Genomic DNA, 19,854 nt, shown 5'->3' on the forward strand with positions numbered 1-19,854 from the left:
AAAGCCCGCGCACGCGGAAGAACCGCGAGTGACCCGGAGGGAGAAGTAGTGGCGCAGCAAGGCCACCGAAGGCTGCACCCCTACGTGGGCCTCGCAGTAGTAAGCGAAGATCGCCAGAAGAAGAACGGAGTTGGGGTGGAGATGCAGAGCCTGCAAGTTGTAATGACGGAGGACAGAGAAGAACAACTCAGAGAAGGGAGGCACCAGGGCCGCAGCAATGGAGCTTACAAAGAAAGGATAAAAGGTGCTCCCTCGGCCCTCAGGGGTGGCGGAGCCGGCCTTGAACACCTTCGTCCCGTTGATGCCCTGCGCCGCCGCCATCTGGCGCAGCTAGGCAAGGCCAGCCTTGGACACATTCGGCGAGTCCTGAGCAGGAGAATACCAAGCTTCGGCCGGAGGCTGGCGAGGCGCCATGGCTTCCTAGGTCACGCAGCCGGAGTAGATTTGGAAGTTTGGAGGAAGAAAGGGGAGGCGCAAGAAAGGGGATCTGAGCAGCAACCGGAGAAAGCAAAAGGCCAAGTCTGGGCAGATGCCGCTCCTTTATCAACCTGCGCGGGTGCTGAGGCACTCGCGTCCCATCAACCGCCACGCGGCGCACAAGGCCGCAGGCTGTTAGGGCCCGCGGCGCTTCGCCCTTACCCTTTCGCCTCTCGGCATGGCCAAGTCCGGGCGTGCCTTGGGCCCGGGGGCTACTGTTGGCGTTCTGGGGGGGTCCCCAGACTTGCCTGCCTGCGGCCTGCGGCGTGGCTCAAAGGAGGCCCAGCACGGCCCATCTTCATCAACGCAAGACTCAAGACCCTCGCGAGGGGCCAAGCCTCGCGAGGCGGACGACACGGAGCTTCCTCAGGCACGGCCTCGTCAGGCTGGCTCGCGAGGAGGCGGAGAGATCAAGGTGGGGTACCTCGCGAGGTGCCCCTGACGCAAGCCGTGACGACTCAGGGCGCCAGCGCGCGCAGCGTCCTTCTTTCCTCTTTGGTGCAAAGGGGCAAGCGCAGCCGCGGAGTACCGAGGCATCAGGCAAAGGTTGCCATTTCGGTGCAACGAGACCAAGACCAGGAGGACTACGAGACGGAGGTCACCATGGAGCCCAGGACGGCGTCATCACCAGAGCTTTGCGCAGGCAAAGACTGCTTTTGTCAGGATAGTTGATGCTTGTTGTCCCCTTGAAATTAGCCCGCCATTGTTGGCTCCCTTCCCGCTCGATATTTGGGAAGAGGACCAGGGCCTCTATAAATAGGACCAGCCGCCCACACAGCAAAGGGGGTTCGGTTGGGTTCATTCGTTCGGTTCGCAAGCAGAGAGAGTGAGTGAGAGAGAGAAGGGTGGTTGAACTCCCCCTAGCAGTTCATCACCCAGCCAAGAACAGACCCTCGCGAGGCTGTTCTTCCTTGTATTGTTATCATCATCAGCCCCAGGAGGCAATCCACCAACCACACACTGGAGTAGGGTATTACACCGGTGGCCCGAACCAGTATAAATCTTGTGTCCCTTGTGCAGTTCTTTTAGTAATTTAGATCTTTGCGAGACGGGGAGGTAGAAGGCGTAATCTCCGCGCGCACCCCAGTGTTCGAACCTTAAGGGTCTGCCGGAACCCGAAATCCGACAGCCCGCCCGCACCCGAGCCGCGCGGTCAGCCCACGACCAACGTGCCTCTCACCGCCAGAGCCGCCGCTCTGCCTCCAGACCGCCCTGACGAGCACCAAAGGCCGAGACTTTGAGCAAATCCACACCCAAACTGCCTCCGAGACCGCCGGCCAACCACTTCCGCCTCGAGCAACGCCGGAACCGAGAACACATGAGGATGGGGAAGGGGGGAGGGGGAGGAATGGCCCACGACCACGACCGGCAACCACTTGGGCCGGCGATGGGCAGCTCCGCACCTGAGCTCCCGTCCTTCCAACCAGCTCCCCGCCCTGAAACCACCGGTTTCGCCCCACCCTGCCATAGGTCCGGCCCCGCGCGAGACCACGGCAGCGGCCCATGGCCGGAGCAGAGGAAGTAGAGCGCTCGCCGCCACGTCCATGGATGACCACCGGAGGGATCTCCCGTGCCGTATGACGCCGACCAGCCGCAAGGGCCCGACCGGGCAGCGGCGCACACATCCACCAGCTGCCGCGCCGCCCCCCGCCCACGAGCCATGGCAGGAGAGGCCGACCGCGACCCAGGTCGCCCGCGACCCGCGGCTCCGGAGGCGGATCTCGGCGCGCCGCCGGATGCAGCCGCCGCCACCACCGACCTCCAGCCCGCACCACCTCCGCGCTGCCCGTCGCATCGCCGCCACGCCCCGTCGCCGGCCCACGTCGGAGCACCGTCGAGCTGCTGCGCGCAGCGCCAAGCGCCGCATCCGGGCTGAGGCATTCGGCCCACGCCGTACCCCTCGAGCGCGGAGACGAGAGAGCCTCGCTGCCGCCTGCGACGGGCGGGCTTTGCCCGCTCGCGCCCTCCGGCGGCGGCGAGGGAGGAGGGAGTGGGGGAGGGAGCGACCAGCGGCGGCGCTATGGTTAGGCCCCCCGGATGCCCACGGGAGCGTCGCGGGAGGAAAGGGGGGGGGGAAGCGGACGGTGGGATTAGGAAAGAATCAACGACTCCGGACCCGTCTGATGAAACTTTACTATCAGACTTCTGATAGAAAGTGTTTCCCCTTAAGGGGAATAGTCAGCAGATTGGTATTGCTGTATGAACAGGGATACACGAAAAAGTGCAAATGGAGAACTGGCTCCATGTATCCCGGCACTCAAATGCCAGTTTTATACATTTGTAAACGAACTGAAAAAATTGTGCATACACACACATATATACTACGTACATGTTTTTTCAGGATCATATACAACGTACATGTAAGCTTTTATAACGAAAATGGGCCGATTTCTTTTTGTTGTTGGGCTGGATTTCTTTTTGTGTAGCTTACACATCACAATGTATTCGAACGAAATTTTACAGATCCATGGTGAACATGTATAAGTTTTCACATAATTTTTTACAATTTTCTTTAAACTTGAAAAACTTTTTATAGTTATTTGAAATAACAGGCTCGAGCCTTCCAAAATTCCACACCCCACAAATATGTGATTATATGTTTAAATTTCTTGCACGCATAGTGTGCTTTGCAAATTCCGTGATCCGGATAATCCCCAAGTAGTTGATATTTCAAAGTACCATTGTTTTTTTATTGAATTTATGATTCCAGTTAATCTCTTTACACATATTTGTTTTCTACACCCTATGTCCTTAAATATAAGTCTTTTTTTAGAGATTTCAATATAGACTATATATGGATGTATATAGACATATTTTGGAGTATCTACAGTTGGACTTCGCAAATCCATCCCTTCAAACCCCCGGAGGCGCATCCGGACGGTGCCTCATATCTCGTGCCCGGAATCCACATATCTCAAATCCGGACTCTCAAATTCATGCACGTCCATCATACACGGCAATGTCGCATGTAATAACAAATGTTGGTACCAAAAATACATAGTTCATACATAAAATTTATTTTAAGAGCACAAATCAAGCATTAGCTCTTTGGTTTCCATTGTGGGTCCACATATGCTCCACAAAATCAGTGAGTAGTTGTGCATACACCTGATGGTCTCGAAGATTTTGATGCATCTGTGGAAAGTTCATAAGCTGATTTGCCTTTGATCTTTCAAAATTCGAACTTGTTTTCCAGACGCCTCAAAATCATTGGTTTGGCAACACCATCACCTTCATCCTCAATAATCATATTGTGCAAAATAACACAACATGTCATCAACTGCCATAAAGTTTCCGACCCCACATCATTGAAGCTCCATGAACAATTCCTTTTCAGCCTGAAGTAGTCATCATGTGTCTCCACTCACTCCGTAATGCACAAAACAATGGTGCGAAAACGGCCACGAACCCACGGATCATTCAGGAAAGTTGGGTTCGCAGCAAAGTAGTCCTTGTGCAGTAGCTGTGCTCCGGACACCCTATCCTGATTGATCACTCTTCTTCCTCTGATTGAGCCCTTCAAGTTAAGGACATGCTCCACCTGACCGGTCCATTTTCTTTTGCATGCTCATGAGCATGATCATGTCCACTTCTTCGCCCAAATCCGACGAACCGAAGAACTCATCTTGAATCATTTGATCAATCTCCGTCGGTCTATATATTCCTCGCCCGACAAATGATCGGAATTCATCATTTTCCCTGCAAAAAATAAGACCGGTTCGAACAATGTGTTGAACACATAGAGCGCAAGAAGCAGCCCGAGAGTTGTCGGACGTACCGCGGCGGCCTCCGGGCTGGCGAGGACGGGAGAGAGGACTGTTCTGCCGGTGCTGACGGCGCAGAGGCTCGGAACGACTACGGAGCAATGGGGGCGGTGAAGCTGCGAGACGTGCCGGTCATATCCGCCTCATATTGAGACTGAATATGAGAGGTGCCGGTCAGCTCGGGCGTTTGAGGCGCCCGTCTGGATGGTTTTTTGTGACCGGTCAATGCCCGGGCCGTCCGCCCGATCGTTTAAAGCGGCTTTGAGGCGTCCGGCTGTAGATGCTCTTAGAGCGTATATTCATTCATTTTACTCCGTATGTAGTCTTCATTTGAATCTCTAAAAAATATTATATTTTGAAACGGAGGGAGTAGGATTTAGCTGTATTCAAAATTCTGAAGTATCGTCTCCAATCAAATATTTGGATCTCCAATCCCAAGCCCTGAAAGGCACATGGAAAACTGAAGAGCCTTAACATACGCTTCCGCGCTATGAAAGCGTAAGACGTAGGTGCGCTTCTGCCGAGCACACAAGTAACCATCACTTGCCCCAAATCCCTTCTGTTCCTTCGACGGCAGGGCGGCGGGCGGCGATGGCATTCGATCGACGGGCTCGTGAGGTCGGATTGCGACGGGCGCGGCTGTGGTTGTTGGGTCACGGCGGGGCACGGCGGCGCCCTCGCGTGCGTTACCTACGGCGCAGAACACCTCCGCCGTGAGTGGTTGCTGTCTCCGGCGAGCTCCGCAGTGAAGGTACAACCTAGTAGTTCAATTTAATTTCATTTCTCTGTCGCCAACCTAGTTTAATCACCAGATCTGTATACGCCCTCAAGCAAAATACTATAGACTAGTACTAGTAATTACGCTTATTCTTTCGAGTAATAACACCGTAAAAGATACTCGGAGACGACAACAGTAAGTGGGCGACAACTCTGCAGTAAAAGATTCAGCCTCCTCCAGCTGGGCTCAGTCGCTGCGTCAAATGTGCTCGCTGTAATCAAGAAGCCATACTCGTTTGTTTAATCACAAGTTCAGATTCAGACCCGGCCATGTAACTAAATTACCCAGCGCACATGATGGTGCCTCGGGCCTTGTAATGAAGACAAGAGAAATGCCAACTTGACACAAAGCTTGTAGCTGGAATGGATTCACCTTACTAATCCACATGCCCTTGCCAGCTGCTGGCTAGACTCACATCTGCCATTAGCACCACCACCTCCACATCACAGCCAGGAAGCAGAGCCATGGAGGCGACGGGGGTGAGCTTGGGGAAGGCCGCGCTGGGCGGCGCACTGGGCTATGCCACGTCCAAGGCGGCGGAGGAAATCGCGCTGCAGCTCGGTGTCGAGCACGATGTGAACTTCATCAGGGACGAGCTGCAGATGATGCAGTCGTTCCTGATGACGGCTGACGAGGAGCAGAGCCAGAACAAGGTGCTCACCACCTGGGTGAAACAGATTGGGGTCCTGGCCTACAAAGTGGAGGACAGCCTCATGGATTTTGGCCTCCACTCAGAGAAAAGGCCATTTTTGGGGTGCATTCCCCGCAACCCAGGTGACCGACGCCGCATCGCCAAGGAGGTGAAGGAGCTGAGGGCTGAGGTGGAGGATGTGAGCAACAGGAACCTGCGCTATCGCCTCATCAAGGAGAGCTCATGCTCCAATCCTACCGCGGCAGAGGAGCAGGCCAGCATTGCCAGTGTGGCAATGTTTGGCATCACAGAAGCAAGGTTTGCCACCTTTGTGCATGAAAAATCATCAGTGGTGGACCTCCATCAGCTGATTAACAGCAACGATGTGAACCTTAGGGTGATTGCCATGTGGGGAACTTGCGGTGATATTGGGAAGACATCCGCCATCCAGGAGATTTATGATGACCCGAAGGTATTGAAAAGGTTTGGCTTCCATGCTTGGATTAGATTGATGCATCCTTTCAATCCACAAGAGTTCCTCCGGAGCTTGGTAAGGCAGTTTTATGAAAATTCACATGATGAGGTTGGAAAGCCATCTTTCAATCCACAAGAATTTCTTCAGAGCTTGGAAAGGCAATTTTATGAAAATTCCTATGATTACGTTGGAAAGCCTGGAAAAGAAACAAGTGTTGGGGCTGTTCTGGCCAAGATGGAGAAGATGGATCAAAGTGATTTAGTCCATGTGTTTAATGCACTGTTGTGTAGCAATAGCTACCTGGTTATCATAAATGACCTGTCCACGATAGAAGAGTGGCATTGCATTAAGAAGTACTTTCCTGACAACAAGAAACAAAGTAGAATCATCGTTTCCACGCAGCAAGTTGAAATTGCAAGCTTGTGCACAGAGAAACCGTACCAAGTTTCAGAGTTCAAGCAGTTGTCCTGTGATCAAACTATTTATTTGTTCCACAAGAAGGTAAGTCTGTTTCTTGCATTGTTTTGTTATAGACTTGTTTATTTCTTATTACAGATGGTTGATTCTTCTTTTCATTTCACGTCTGATTGCAGAATTCAATGGGACAGGTTAACATGGGCACTGTTAGTGTAGCAATGGTCGACAACAACGACGAAGCAAAGGCTGCTACCGTGGAGGAGAAACTGAAGGTGGGACTCCAGCACTGATTGAAAAATCGAAATTCAAATCTTGAATTCCATATCCATAGATTATATTTGGGATGTATAAATGTTCACTAGTGTTTTCTTTTTAGCCACACACACGCGCACAACCTAGCAATCTAGCTTTAGTAGCCTAAACAACTGTGTACGAACGAGCCAATCTTGGTGCTCAAACATCAAAATTTGAGGGAAAGAAAACTGAGACATACCTCCTAGTATCGCGAATTGAAAAAATAAACATTATTTTTAAAAGTGGAACCAAGGATATATATGAAGTTAGATAATTTGTTGGGCATAGTGCTCTCACTAAAATTGGCAAACATTTGTGTATAAATGAGCTAATCCTGGTGCTCAAACTTATTTAACAAACTTTAAAGTTAGAGGGAAATAAAGCTGAGACATGCGTCTTCGTATAATGCACACTAATTGAAAAACATATTGTGCTTTAAAGTTGAGTAAGGATGAACACATTGTATATGGACTTAGATAATCTGTTGGGCATACTACTCTCACAAAAAGTGTGCACCTGAAAATCCTCAACATTTAACTCTGAGCAAAAGTACATAAATTCTCATAGATCTGTTCTTTTTTGTTTAGGTTAACCGAGCATCATGTTCCACCGAGCCTATTTCCTACAGAAACAAAGTTGCTACCAGTGAGACAGACACAGCATTGCCCAGCGATGAAATACATGAGGAAAACCCAGAACCTAACATTGCAGGTGAAGACAAAATTTGTAACTCAACTGCTAGAAAGAAGTTTGATCACAGCAGGACACTGGCACTGGCTGATGAATTGCTTTGTGGGCGAGAAACAGAGAAATTTTTTCTTATCAAATTAGTTGGCCAGCCCGACAACAAGAAGTGTTGTACGGTGATCTCAGTTTGGGGAATGGGAGGTCTTGGGAAAACCTCTCTTGTTCGAAGCATCTACCGGAGCCAAGAACTTGGTGGCTGGAAGCGTGCTTGGGCCACTGCATTGCATCCTTTTAAGCCAGAAGTACTCCTTAGAGATTTGGCTTTGCAGCTTCAGAATACTATCCAAGAAGATCCGGCTGGAGCAACAACTGGGGCACAGAAGAAAAGCATATCAGTGATGAATCTTCAAGAGTTGAAGGAGGAACTAGCTCGGGTACTAAAAATGAAAAGGTGCCTTGTTGTTCTTGATGATATATTGTCCACCTCTGAGTGGGAGTTGGTCAAATCGTGTTTGTATAATGCTGGAAGGATCATAGTCACCACAAGAGAAAACAGTATTGCCAAACATTGTTCAGTAGAGGACAAGAACAGGTACCATCTTGGTGGTCTGAAAAAGGATGCTGCACTTGACCTCTTAAAAAAGAAGGTAATTTTAGAACTAGTAGCCCTTTTTCCCTTTCATATAGTTTTTGCTTCACATTTCATTACTCTTACCTCATGTAACATTATATTTTTCTCTCAATCTGCAATTTAGAAGTATAAAAGGTGACGTCTTCTCTGAAAAAAAAATGTTTAAACTCTAATAATCTTGTACTTGCGTAATTTTAGATCTAGGAAAATGTCCATTATATCTAGGAACATATTAGATCTGGACCGTCTTGCTAAATTTCAGGAAGGTGCCGTGGTGGGCTCATGTGACTGGGCAGCGGGCTTGGATGCTACAAGCGGAGCCTCCGTACACGCGGCATGTTGGGGCCTCCGCAGGGTGGTGGGGCGGTGATGGCCAGCAGCTGACATGTTTGCCGGTGCTATCGGGATTCTGCGCTCTGGTTGTCTTAGGTTCGAGCGGAGGCCAGGACAACAGCAAGCTTGTTGCTGTGTTCATGTGAGTCACAGTTGGTGTCTCTCTGGGTCCGCGGGGCATCGTTTAGCTTGCAAGGGCGTGCGCATATATCATGTGTAGGTATTTGTGGCTTCGTGTGGCAAGGGGGTGAATGTTGAGGAACTTGTGCCATGTTGTCCCACCAACGTTGCTCAGACGCTTGTCTTGGCTGGTGTCTGAGTGTGTCAGGGTTCGTAGACGATGACCATGCTTTGGCTAGCATGGTTTGTCTGCATCACGAGGCAATGGTCGGACAACATCTGGTGACTTGGAAGTTCACTGCAATAGCTGTAGGGTGGGGATGCAATAGCTAGGTTGCCAGCCACAGTTTGTGGTACAATAAATGTGCCGATCTTTCTTGTGTGCTGCGTGGGCCTGCCAGGGCTTCCTCATTGTGTGTGTCACACCCTATTTGTCCTACTTGGTGGGAGGAGGGTTCACCTTGGGTGTGGCAGGTGCGAATTTGTCAATGGCGTGAGGAGGTAATTCACTGTTGTTAATGAGCCACCATTTTCTCAAGTTGGCATGGCCTAGCTCTACCCTTCTTGCTATATTCTCTCTCCCTATGACAGGCTTTAGCCGGTCTGTTGTAGCGGGTGTAAGGCATTAAGGTTATCATTGGTTTGGTGGAGTGCCTGTTGCAATGAGCGTCTAGTGGTTACCAGTTCTCAGCTGTTGTCCTTTCTGTTGATGTTTGTTTGTAATGGCGTAGGCTTATTCTTGTAAATTGTTCCTTTTTTAGCAATGCATCAAGACCAAAGATTTGCAATCTCTTGAACAAAGTTTCATAAAAAAGTTGCAGTTTGTGTGCAAGCAAGTTTGTGCCCTCAATTTTGTTTCCACATGGCACAGAAATGCGACGAAGTTTTTTGTTGAGATTGTAATTAGGTAGGTCCTTGGAGCAATCAACTACATTCTTTCTTGCCCTGAGAAACGTTGTTGTAAAATTCTGCTTCCTTGAGTCAGTTGCCGCATCAAATGTTCTCACCATAGTCAAGGAGTTATATTTGTTTGTTTAATGGAAGCCATCGAAGTATCTCAATTACTTTGTTAGGAGTGTTAATGGACGCCATTGAAATTGCAGCTATAGTAGCATTTTTTTTCATTCAAATTTATTTTTCATTCCACGGGAATTTTTTTATACCTTTTAGATTTTTTGTGAAGTACATTAATAGTTTTTTTACCCAAAACATGTTATTGTAGGTGCACATTTGAATAGTAGCAGTATCTATGATTACAGTTTAGTCCACACCCAGGATACAAGGAAATTTCAATGCTTAGTGAATTCCCCATATGCTGAGAATTTCAGTTTAGTAAATGTTAAATCCATGGATAGTTTTTCGTAAACATACCCTTAGGGCCAGGGCTTTGACTTCCAGAAGGTACAAGTGGAAACTAGGACAAACAAGCTCATGTTACTAAATATTCTTAATTTAGCAACAGTAATATTTTAATCCAAATAGTTAACTTTTTCAAATTATGTCCGTTGCAGGTATTCAAGGACAATAGTGAAAAAACAGATTTAGTCCCAGCTATGATGGAACAAGCAAGACTTATCCTGCAGAAATGTGATGGACTTCCTCTTGCAATATCGACTATCGGTGGATTCCTAGCCACTAAACCAAAAACTGCTATTGAATGGAAGAAGATGAGTGATGGTATTAACACTGAATTGGAGATAAATTCTGAACTTAGGACAATAAAGACAATTCTTATGAGGAGCTACGATGGTTTGCCATACCATCTGAAGTCTGCTTTCTTATACTTATCTATATTTCAAGAAGACCAGAGAATTAGGTGGGGTCGCTTGGTGAGGCGGTGGACTGCAGAGGGTTATTCAAGGGATATGCATGGCATGACTGCAATTGAACTTTGTCGGAGGTACTTTGATGAGCTCTTGGATAGAAGTATGATCCTGCCAGGTGAAGGGACAGACCGATACAGTCAGAAAATCAATTCTTGCCAACTTCATGATATGATCCGTGAAATATGCATATCAAAGGCTAGGGAGGAAAACCTTTTTTTGACGCTGGAGGAAGGATGTTGTTTGAGTGACACACAAGGTGCAATACGTCATCTTGTCATTGGCAGCAACTGGAAAAGGGATAAAGATGTGCTGGAGAGCAAGCTAGACTTGTCACATGTACGGTCATTGACTGTGTTTGGAGAGTGGAGATCATTTTTCATCTCCGACAATATGAGGTTTGTGCGGGTGCTTGACTTAGAGGACACACTAGGGTTAAGAGATCATCATCTTGATCAAATTGGGCAGCTCCGTCACCTCAAGTACCTTTCTCTTCGAGCATGTTGCAGCATTTTATGCCTGCCTAATTCCTTCCAGAATTTGAGGCACCTCGAAACACTGGATGTTAGAGGTACACATATATCTGAGTTGCCAACAACAATCACCAATCTTCGGAAGCTACAGCACCTTCGGGCAGATGGTTATTGGGACCGTGTCAAGAGAGAGGATGACATAGTTGATAAGTATAAAGGTTACATTAATCGTGTTTCCACACGTAAAAGATGCAGCGTTTTGTTGTCTAGAGGTCATCTTTTCTTGAGACCACAAGTTCTAGATGCTGGTTTGAACAGGTATGATATATTCAATCTATACTGCTTCCAGGAGATGGAGCTAGATGGCGTTGTACTTCCTAAAGGGATTGGTAAGTTGAAGGCCCTTCATGCACTAGGTTTTGTGGATGTTTCCGGGAGAAACGGAAATGCCACTATAAAAGAGTTTGGAGAGCTTACTCAGCTACGTAAGCTTAAAGTGGGTGGTCTGAGCTACAGAACCATCAATGAGTTATGGTCTGCCATTGCTGGTCATAATCAACTTCAATCTTTAACAGTTGAAATAGGGGACCCGCATGAAGAGAAGAACATGTTAGATGGCTGTTTGGGTGAGGATTTGTTGCCACCAAGCAGCCTCGAGAGCCTCGCTCTGCATGGTAGGCTAGTCAATGTAACAAAATGGATCCATACGCTTCAGAATCTCTCCAAGTTGGTGCTAAGGTTTAGCAGATTGGAGCAAGATGATGCCATACAAGCCCTCGGGGTGCTACCAAATATAGCAGTACTACGTCTGCACTATGACTCGTTCAGGGGGACACAGCTACATTTCCATAGCTCATCTTTCCCGAGTCTCATGGTGCTGGAGTTGCATTGGTTATACAAGCTCCAGTCGGTGTTGTTTTAAGAAGACACGATGCCCAAGCTTGAGCTGCTACAAATTGGTATGTGCGGCGAGCTGAAGGACATCTCCGGGCTGCCAGCCCTCAAAAGCCTCAAAGAAATTCAGTTGCCTAATGCTGGTAACAGGTATAACAGTAAAATATTTGAGGTGCAGAGGCAGGTAGCGGAGCACGTGAGAGTGAACATTATTGACTGACTATTAAACTCTCCCTCCCTCCGTCTGGGTGTGTGTGTGTGTGTTTCCATCGGATTCTTATTACCGTACTTCTCCTGTATTCTACCTACTATACATACAGTAGGACTAGTAATTGATGTACCTGTTGCAAAACTGGGTCACTGTAAGTCTGTAATGCAGCAGTGGTATGTAGGTATCCATGTGTCACAGACTAACGACAGGATGCATCCATGTGTATTCCTTTGTTGTACTCCGTCCGTTGGGGAAAACTTGTCATCGTGGTAGTTTTTCGAACCCCCCCCCCCCCCAGCAAATTACCTACAAACACAGCGCTCCTCTGCTCCCCCGCTCCTCTCCCGCGCCGGAGATCCCCTGCTCGGCTCCCCTACGCCGGAGCTCCCCCGCTCGCCCCACGCCTCCCCTGCAGCTTCCCTCTCCTTGTTCCCCTCATCCTTCCCCATTCTGAGCTTAGACTGAACATTTGGTTACTCCAATTTATCCAAGTTACTCCAATTAATCCAAATTACAGCCACCACTCCAAATTACATTCACTATATAGGATAGACAATTCAGTTTTACACGCTCCTCAAATTATAGAACAAACATCCAATTAATCCAACCGGATGATCCACTGGTGCTCTAATTCAAATCAATTTCACATCAGTCTGATCTACAATGATGCTGCCATGATGTTATCCAAACAATCTCACATCAATTTGTCCATATGGCAGCAATTTCAGGGCGGGGCGCTGGTACCTTCAACGGCAGCACAGCCGGGGTCGCCTGGACGAAGAAGAAGAAGATTGTGGCCGCCTGGACAAAGATCGGGAGCTGCACCACCACTAGCAGAAGCAGCAGAGGCGTAGGAAGACGGAAACAACAGAAGAGGCCGGAGTGGCGGAAGACCGCGTGCCGGCGGCCGAAGCGGACGACGCATGCCCTGAAATTTGCCGGAACGGAAATTAATCAACACTCCGGCAAAACATAGGCCACTTATCGATGGTCATTGCATTTCAATGGTTCAAAATATGAAAAAAATATTCAAAAATATCTTATATATAATCCTAACACTAATTAAACTAGTTTTATTAACTACTTACTAAATAAACTAGTTTTATTATTAACTTACTAAATAAACTAGTTATATTAAGCACTTACTAAATAAACTAGGTCCATTAAGCACTTAATATAAATAAGCTAGTTATATTAATCACTTGCTAAATAAACTAGTTACCTACGATTTGTAAAAACAGAGACAAGGGAGGGAGGGAGGAGAGAGGAGGGGGAGGGGCGGCCGGAGGAGGAGGTGGAGGGGCCGGCCGGAGGAGGAGGGAGGGGCGGTGGGAGGAGGGCTGCCGGCGGAGGAGGGAGGAGGGGGCGGCCGCAGGCGGAGGGAGGAGGGCGCGGTGGGAGGAGGAGGGTGGAGGGCGCGGTGGGAGGATGAGGGACGGAAGGAGGGAGTACCTCGGTGGCGGACGGACGACGGCGGCGGCGGCGGCGACGACGAACGACAATGGTTATCGGCGCGGGCGAGAGTGACTGAGAGGGAGAGTGAGTGAGAGAGGGTCCGCCGCGTGGTGATAAGGTAGGGTTAGTAGTAGCGCGGGTATGAAAAAACGCTACAGGTAAGGAGAATAGCGGTAGCGCGGTACGGTGTAAGGCGCTACTGCTATAACTAGCTGGACGGCGAGGTCATGGCAATTAGAGTAGTAGCGCGGTTTAGAGATGACGCGCTACTGCTATTTTTCTTTCAGCAGCGCATTTTTCCGGCACGCGTTGTTGCTAAATAGCAGTAGCGTCGTATTTTGAAGAGCGCTGCTGGTAATATTCTGTGTATAAGGTTTTCCGTAGTAATGTTCACTTCGTCCTCTGGGACGTGATGGGTGGCAAAAACTGAAGGTGGATCGACAGGAGCTTGGGCAGTCGACGCAGAAGGTAGAACACTCGACAGCGGTATGACGAAGGAAACAGAAGTCTGATTGGCGTCACCGGCGTCCTGAACAACTGGTTCCGCCACCGGCGTCGACTGAGGCATCTTGCCAGCGGACGTTTTCCTGTTCCTCCTCCCCAAAGGCCTCTCTGTCTCGTCCTCATCATCGTCGGGGAGGTCAATGACGTTGGGAGCTGTTAAAAGATCAGTCGCCAAAATTACATTACCCGATTGGATATATTACAGTTCAATCGACAAAAAGAAGACAGAATAACGAAGATCGTACCTTGATTGGAGGTGACCGCATCTTCCATTTCCTCATCCTCGTCCTTATAAGCTGAAGTCCCAGAGGTAGCAGCACTGCCAGTTTCAAGATTCATCTGGTCAAATCAAAGGAAAAATAAACAGCACAGAACGTCGAGTGAATGCGAAAGAAAAACACTCACGCAGAAGCAACAGGGATATCAATCTTAATCTTCGGCAACGCCTTCCGAGGCTTCTGCACTACAACCTTGGACTGCTTTGAGGCTTTCTCAGTCGGTGCCGGAGAGGACGTCCGAGGACGCTTTGAAGAATGGCCAGTTTGAGCGATCGCCTTTTCACGGGCGCTCGCCCGGTCTTGGTCGAGCTTGGATCGCCTCTCCCTGCGAGGAGGCGAGTCGACTTCTTCTTCGTCACTCGAGTCGTCGCTCTCGTCGTTCCCCTCTCCGTCAGAATGCCACTCGCCACTTTCGCCTCCGCTTGCCTCCCCCTCCGGATTTTGCTCCTGCTCTTCATTGGGCATCCAGTACATTTTGGTAAGGGCCTGCAGGAAAACAAGCAGAACAAAGTCAGTCGACGAAGCATAAACAGCTGCACGATTAAATCTAGATTACAGTCGGAAGTTCAGAATTAGACCTTGTCTGGTTCGTAAGACTGGTCGACTGGAGGAATTCTCCTGGCTCCCCAGGGGTTATCTTTGTTTCCAGTGATACTCGTCAGTCACCCCTCCAACGTGGTCTCGTCGACCTCCTCCAGATGGGTCCGAGTGGTGTCATCAGTACCCGAATACATCCACATCGGATGGCCTCGAACTTGAAGCGGTTGGATGCGTCGTCGGAGGAAGACCTCCAACAAATCCATACTGGTCACCCTGTCATGGATAAGCTGAACTACTCGTTCGACCAGCACCTTAACTTGCGCCTTATCCTCCGGGATCACCTTCAAAGGGGAGGGCTTCCCCACTCGGGCCATGGAAAAAGGAGGAAGTCCAGTCGACTGCCCCGGAGTCGGCTGGTCTTTGCAGTAGAACCAAGTCGACTGCCATCCGCGGACCGAATCGGGAAGGATCATGGTTGGAAAGGAACTTTTGCCTCTCATCTGAACCCTAAGACCCCCGCACATCTGGATCACTTGTGTCCTCTCGTCACTCGGATTGCCTTTTTTACCGTCTGGGAGCGACAGGTGAAAATGTGCTTGAAAAGGCCCCAATGAGGTCGGCAGCCCAAGAAATTCTCGCACAAAGACACGAAGGCAGCAAGGCACACGATTGTGTTGGGAGTAAAGTGGTGGAGTTGCGCCCCAAAGAAATTCAAGAAACCCCGAAAGAAAGGGTGGGGAGGCAAGGAAAACCCACGGTCGACGTGAGTGGCGAGGAGAACGCACTCACCCTCCCGAGGTTGCGGCTCAGTCTCGTTCCCCGGAAGCCGCGCCAATTCGTGGGGGATCAGTCCTCCCTCGACCAAGTCGTCGATGTCATCCCGACGAATCACCGAGCGGATCCAGTCGCCCTGGATCCAGCCCTGCGGCAGGCCAGCCCTCGAGGAAGATCCGCCCCGGCTGGACTTCTTCTCCTTCGCCTTCGCCATCGCCTTCTTCGCTCGCTCCAGAGCCACCGTCTTCTATTTCCCCATCGTCGCAGGCGAAACGCGAACGGAGCAGCGGCACTGGGGCGAGAGCAGGCATGGCGGAGAAGTCTGAGGAGGAGGGGGAAGAATGAAAACACACTGTTCAAAAACCCCGGTCTGGCGCCTTATATGAGGTTACTTCCGAGTGACCGACTTGTAGGCCCACGCGATCTTATCAAATCCCGCAAAAGTCGCGCGCACGATATGTGGCGAAAAAGGCGGTGCGGAAATCGAGGCGGCCCTGCCTTATCCCATCCGATTACTGCGGCCTCCTCCGCCCTGCGCGCTTCCCGAAATTCGAATCCCGCGAAATCCACGGATAGCAGAACAACTTGTCAGGCGGAAGATCTCCTCCACATCATCACTCGGAGCTCTTCCAGTAAAAGATCACTCGACCAAAACTAGGAATGGATCAAGGCGACTGAAAAAAAGTTGGTGTCGTCACCTCGGTTCATTGATCCAGAACAAGATATACTCATAGCACGAAAAATGGGTCGGAAGTGTTCTCAACTCCTTCCTCACTCAAACCCTGATCCATTCGGGGGCTAATGATGAAGCTATGTACCTAGGGTAGGGTCATGGACCTGTCCAAGATACCTTCCCCAAGGACATCTCTAAAAGAACCAGACACTACACCACAACACTTGATTGCTGGCAGTTAATGTTGGGGAACGTTGCAGAAAACAAAAATTTCCCTACTCGTTTCACCAAGATCCATCTAGGAGTTCATCTAGCAACGAGTCATCAGATGCATCTACATACCTTTGTAGATCACGTGCGGAAGTGTTCAAAGAACGGTGATGATGTAGTCGAACACGACGTGATCCAAATCACCGATGACCAAGCGCCGAACGGACGGCACCTCCGCGTTCAACACACGTACGGGACGGGAGACGTCTCCTCCTTCTTGATCCAGCAAGGGGAGGAGGAGAGGTTGATGAAGATCCAGCAGCACGACGGCGTGATGGTGGATGCAGGGCGTCACAGTAGCAGGGCTTCGCCTATACTACGAGGGAGAGACGTAACGGGGAGAGAGGGAGGCGCCAACGCTGAGGTATGAAGTCCTCCCCTCTCCTCAACTATATATAGGGGTGCCAAGGGGGGGTGGCCGGCCCTAGGAGATGCGATCTCCTAGGGGGGCGGCGGCCAAGGGGTGGGGGGCTTGCCCCCCAAGCAAGGGGGCGCCCCCCTTAGGGTTCCCCCCCAACCCTAGGCGCATGGGCCCTTGGGGGGGTGGCGCCCCAGCCCACTTTGGGCTGGGTTCCCTCCCACTTCAGCCCATGGGGCCCCCCGGGATAGGTGGCCCCACCCGGTGGACCCCCGGGACCCTTCCGGCGGTCCCGGTACAATACCGGTGACCCCGAAACTTGTCCCGATGGCCGAAACAGCACTTCCTATATATAATTCTTTACCTCCGGACCATTCCGGAACTCCTCGTGACGTCCGGGATCTCATCCGGGACTCCGAACAATATTCGGGTTACTGCATATACATATCTTCACAACCCTAGCGTCACCGAACCTTAAGTGTGTAGACCCTACGGGTTCGGGAGACAAGCAGACATGACCGAGACGACTCTCCGATCAATAACCAACAGCGGGATCTGGATACCCATGTTGGCTCCCACATGCTCCACGATGATCTCATCGGATGAACCACGATGTCGAGGATTCAATCAACCCCGTATACAATTCCCTTTGTCAATCGATATGTTACTTGCCCGAGATTCGATCGCCGGTATCCCAATACCTCGTTCAATCTCGTTACCTGCAAGTCACTTTACTCGTACCGTAATGCATGATCCCGTGACCAAACACTTGGTCACTTTGAGCTCATTATGATGATGCATTACCGAGTGGGCCCAGTGATACCTCTCCGTCATACGGAGTGACAAATCCCAGTCTTGATCCATGTCAACCCAACAGACACTTTCGGAGATACCCGTAGTCTACCTTTATAGTCACTCAGTTACGTTGTGACGTTTGGTATACCCAAAGCACTCCTACGGTATCCGGGAGTTACACGATCTCATGGTCTAAGGAAAAGATACTTGACATTGGAAAAACTCTAGCAAATGAACTATACGATCTTGTGCTATGTTTAGGATTGGGTCTTGTCCATCACATCATTCTCCTAATGATGTGATCTCGTTATCAATGACATCCAATGTCCATAGTCAGGAAACCATGACTATCTATTGATCAACGAGCTAGTCAACTAGAGGCTTACTAGGGACATGTTGGTGTCTGTTATTCACACATGTATTACGATTTCCGAATAACACAATTATAGCATGAATAAAGACAATTATCATGAATAAGGAAATATAATAATAATGCTTTTATTATTGCCTCTAGGGCATATTTCCAACAGTTAACTGCCGGGAGAAAAACGTATCTAAGGGCAAACTATCTGCCGGGACATTAGTTTCTGCCGCTAAAATCACATTAGGGCATATGAACTGCCGGGAGAACTTGAGCAACAACTGCGCTGTAACTGCCGGTACATTTTACGGCCCAAAAACTGTCGGGAGAACTAAATTTTGGCCCATAGTCTGCCAGAGACCGCCTTTGCCGTGAGACCCAAAAGTCGGCCCTAAGCGCGCGCCAACGAGAAAAAAAGAGCGCGCGACTTTGGCGGAATTTTAGGCCCAAGAAGAAATACATGCGCCAGCCCTCCTGTAGTCCTGCTCCACCAGACCGCATAACCCTAAAAAAATAAAAAAAATCAGACCGCATCTCCGCCCCCAAATCCACTCCCAATCCCCTCCACCAGACCGTCGCCGCCACCAAACCTTCCCACCGCCGCCGCGCACTGCCGCCCCCAAATCTTCCCACCGCCGCCGCGCACTGCCGCCCCCAAATCTTCCCACCGCCGTCGCGCGCTGCCGCCCCCAAAGCTTCCCACCGCCGTCGCGCGGCCGCCTTCCACTCAGTCCATCGCTGGCATAGCCCCTCACCACCGCAACCCCTCTGCCGCCCACAAATCGAGACCCTCCACAGGACTGCAAGGCCTCCGCCCCCAACCATCCCACCACCGACGACAGCTCTCCAACCGAGCACTTCCGCCGTCGTCCTCCATCACGGCAGCCCCTCCGCCGCCCCCAACAACCAACCCACTGCTGCCGACCACTACTGTCCACTACTGTCGTTGCCTCACTCCATAGCAGCACTGCCGAGCACCCGATTGACACGGAACAGCACCATCGTCGCCGAGCCACCCCACCGGCAGCCACCATCCTCGCCACCAACCTACTCACGCAGTTACTCCTCGAGCAGGCCTCCCCGAAAGCTTCACCGAGCACCAAGCCGTGGGTCCGCCTCCTCCACACGCGCCCCCGAAGCAGCAGGTCGTCGACCCTCTCCTCAACATCCTTTCCATGGACTTCATTGCCTCCTATACTTCATTTGACAGGTGAGATGTTGCAATTTTTGTGCCCTTTTTTTGTTCTGAATGTGCCCTCCTATACTTCAGCACTGAACTATTCCGGCAGTTAGAACAAATCAACAGTTTGTAATTGCTTTGATATGATAACAGCGAAAAAACCATGAACCAGACAGGGTTGAAGGTTGTTTGGTTGTCTAAAAACAATCACTACTACTGTTAGTAGCCCTTTAGATCAAAGGACATGTACTGTTGGTGATTAACAAGTGCATACCGTAATTAAATTGGTTGACACCTGACTGTTTAGTTGAGCTTTGGAGGTCATTTTAATTTGAGGTGAAACAAAGCTAATTATTTTAAGTGTTTGTTTGTTTAGTTGATGCACCTACTACCATCTTTGTTTGTGTTGTGTGAAATACCATATGTGGACAGAATAGGTGCTATGCTTTTATGATATAGATGATGACATTCTTACTCCTATTTTGGTTATTGTATTTTCTGAAATGACATGTTTCAGTTAATTATATTCTGTTGTGTGATGACATTCCTTCTCCGTATTGTATTTCTTGTTGCCTGTACTAGATACGGACGATATGCATTTTTGTTACTAGATTTTTTTCCTTAATAGAAGTATTCTTTCTTTCTCATGTTAGGCAAT

The 19,854-nt window shown here is 49.7% G+C and overlaps 1 protein-coding gene across 1 annotated transcript; it reads left to right on the top strand.

Moving 5' to 3' along the window:
- The first annotated feature begins 4,712 nt into the window (after nt 1–4,712).
- LOC147963339 (disease resistance protein Pik-2-like) lies at nt 4,713–12,249 on the top strand. The gene is made up of 4 exons (XM_087528077.1): nt 4,713–6,626; nt 6,719–6,814; nt 7,424–8,170; nt 10,119–12,249. The coding sequence occupies exons 1-4, from the start codon at nt 5,484–5,486 to the stop codon at nt 11,823–11,825; spliced, it is 3,693 nt and encodes a 1,230-aa protein (XP_087384203.1). The 5' UTR covers nt 4,713–5,483; the 3' UTR covers nt 11,826–12,249.
- Nucleotides 12,250–19,854: the final 7,605 nt, after the last annotated feature.

The sequence above is a fragment of the Triticum urartu genome, chromosome 6A (assembly GCF_056163025.1).
Source record: "Triticum urartu cultivar PI428250 chromosome 6A, HENAU_Tu73, whole genome shotgun sequence".
Taxonomy (NCBI): domain Eukaryota; kingdom Viridiplantae; phylum Streptophyta; class Magnoliopsida; order Poales; family Poaceae; genus Triticum; species Triticum urartu.

What these genes read in the sequence shown, in the direction of transcription:
- LOC147963339 (XM_087528077.1), top strand. Translation starts at nt 5,484, where the DNA reads ATGGAGGCGACGGGGGTGAGCTTGGGGAAGGCCGCGCTGGGCGGCGCA. An exon ending in TTTATTTGTTCCACAAGAAG is followed by an intron (nt 6,627 to 6,718) that starts GTAAGTCTGTTT and finishes GTCTGATTGCAG; the next exon opens with AATTCAATGGGACAGGTTAA. An exon ending in CCGTGGAGGAGAAACTGAAG is followed by an intron (nt 6,815 to 7,423) that starts GTGGGACTCCAG and finishes TTTTTTGTTTAG; the next exon opens with GTTAACCGAGCATCATGTTC.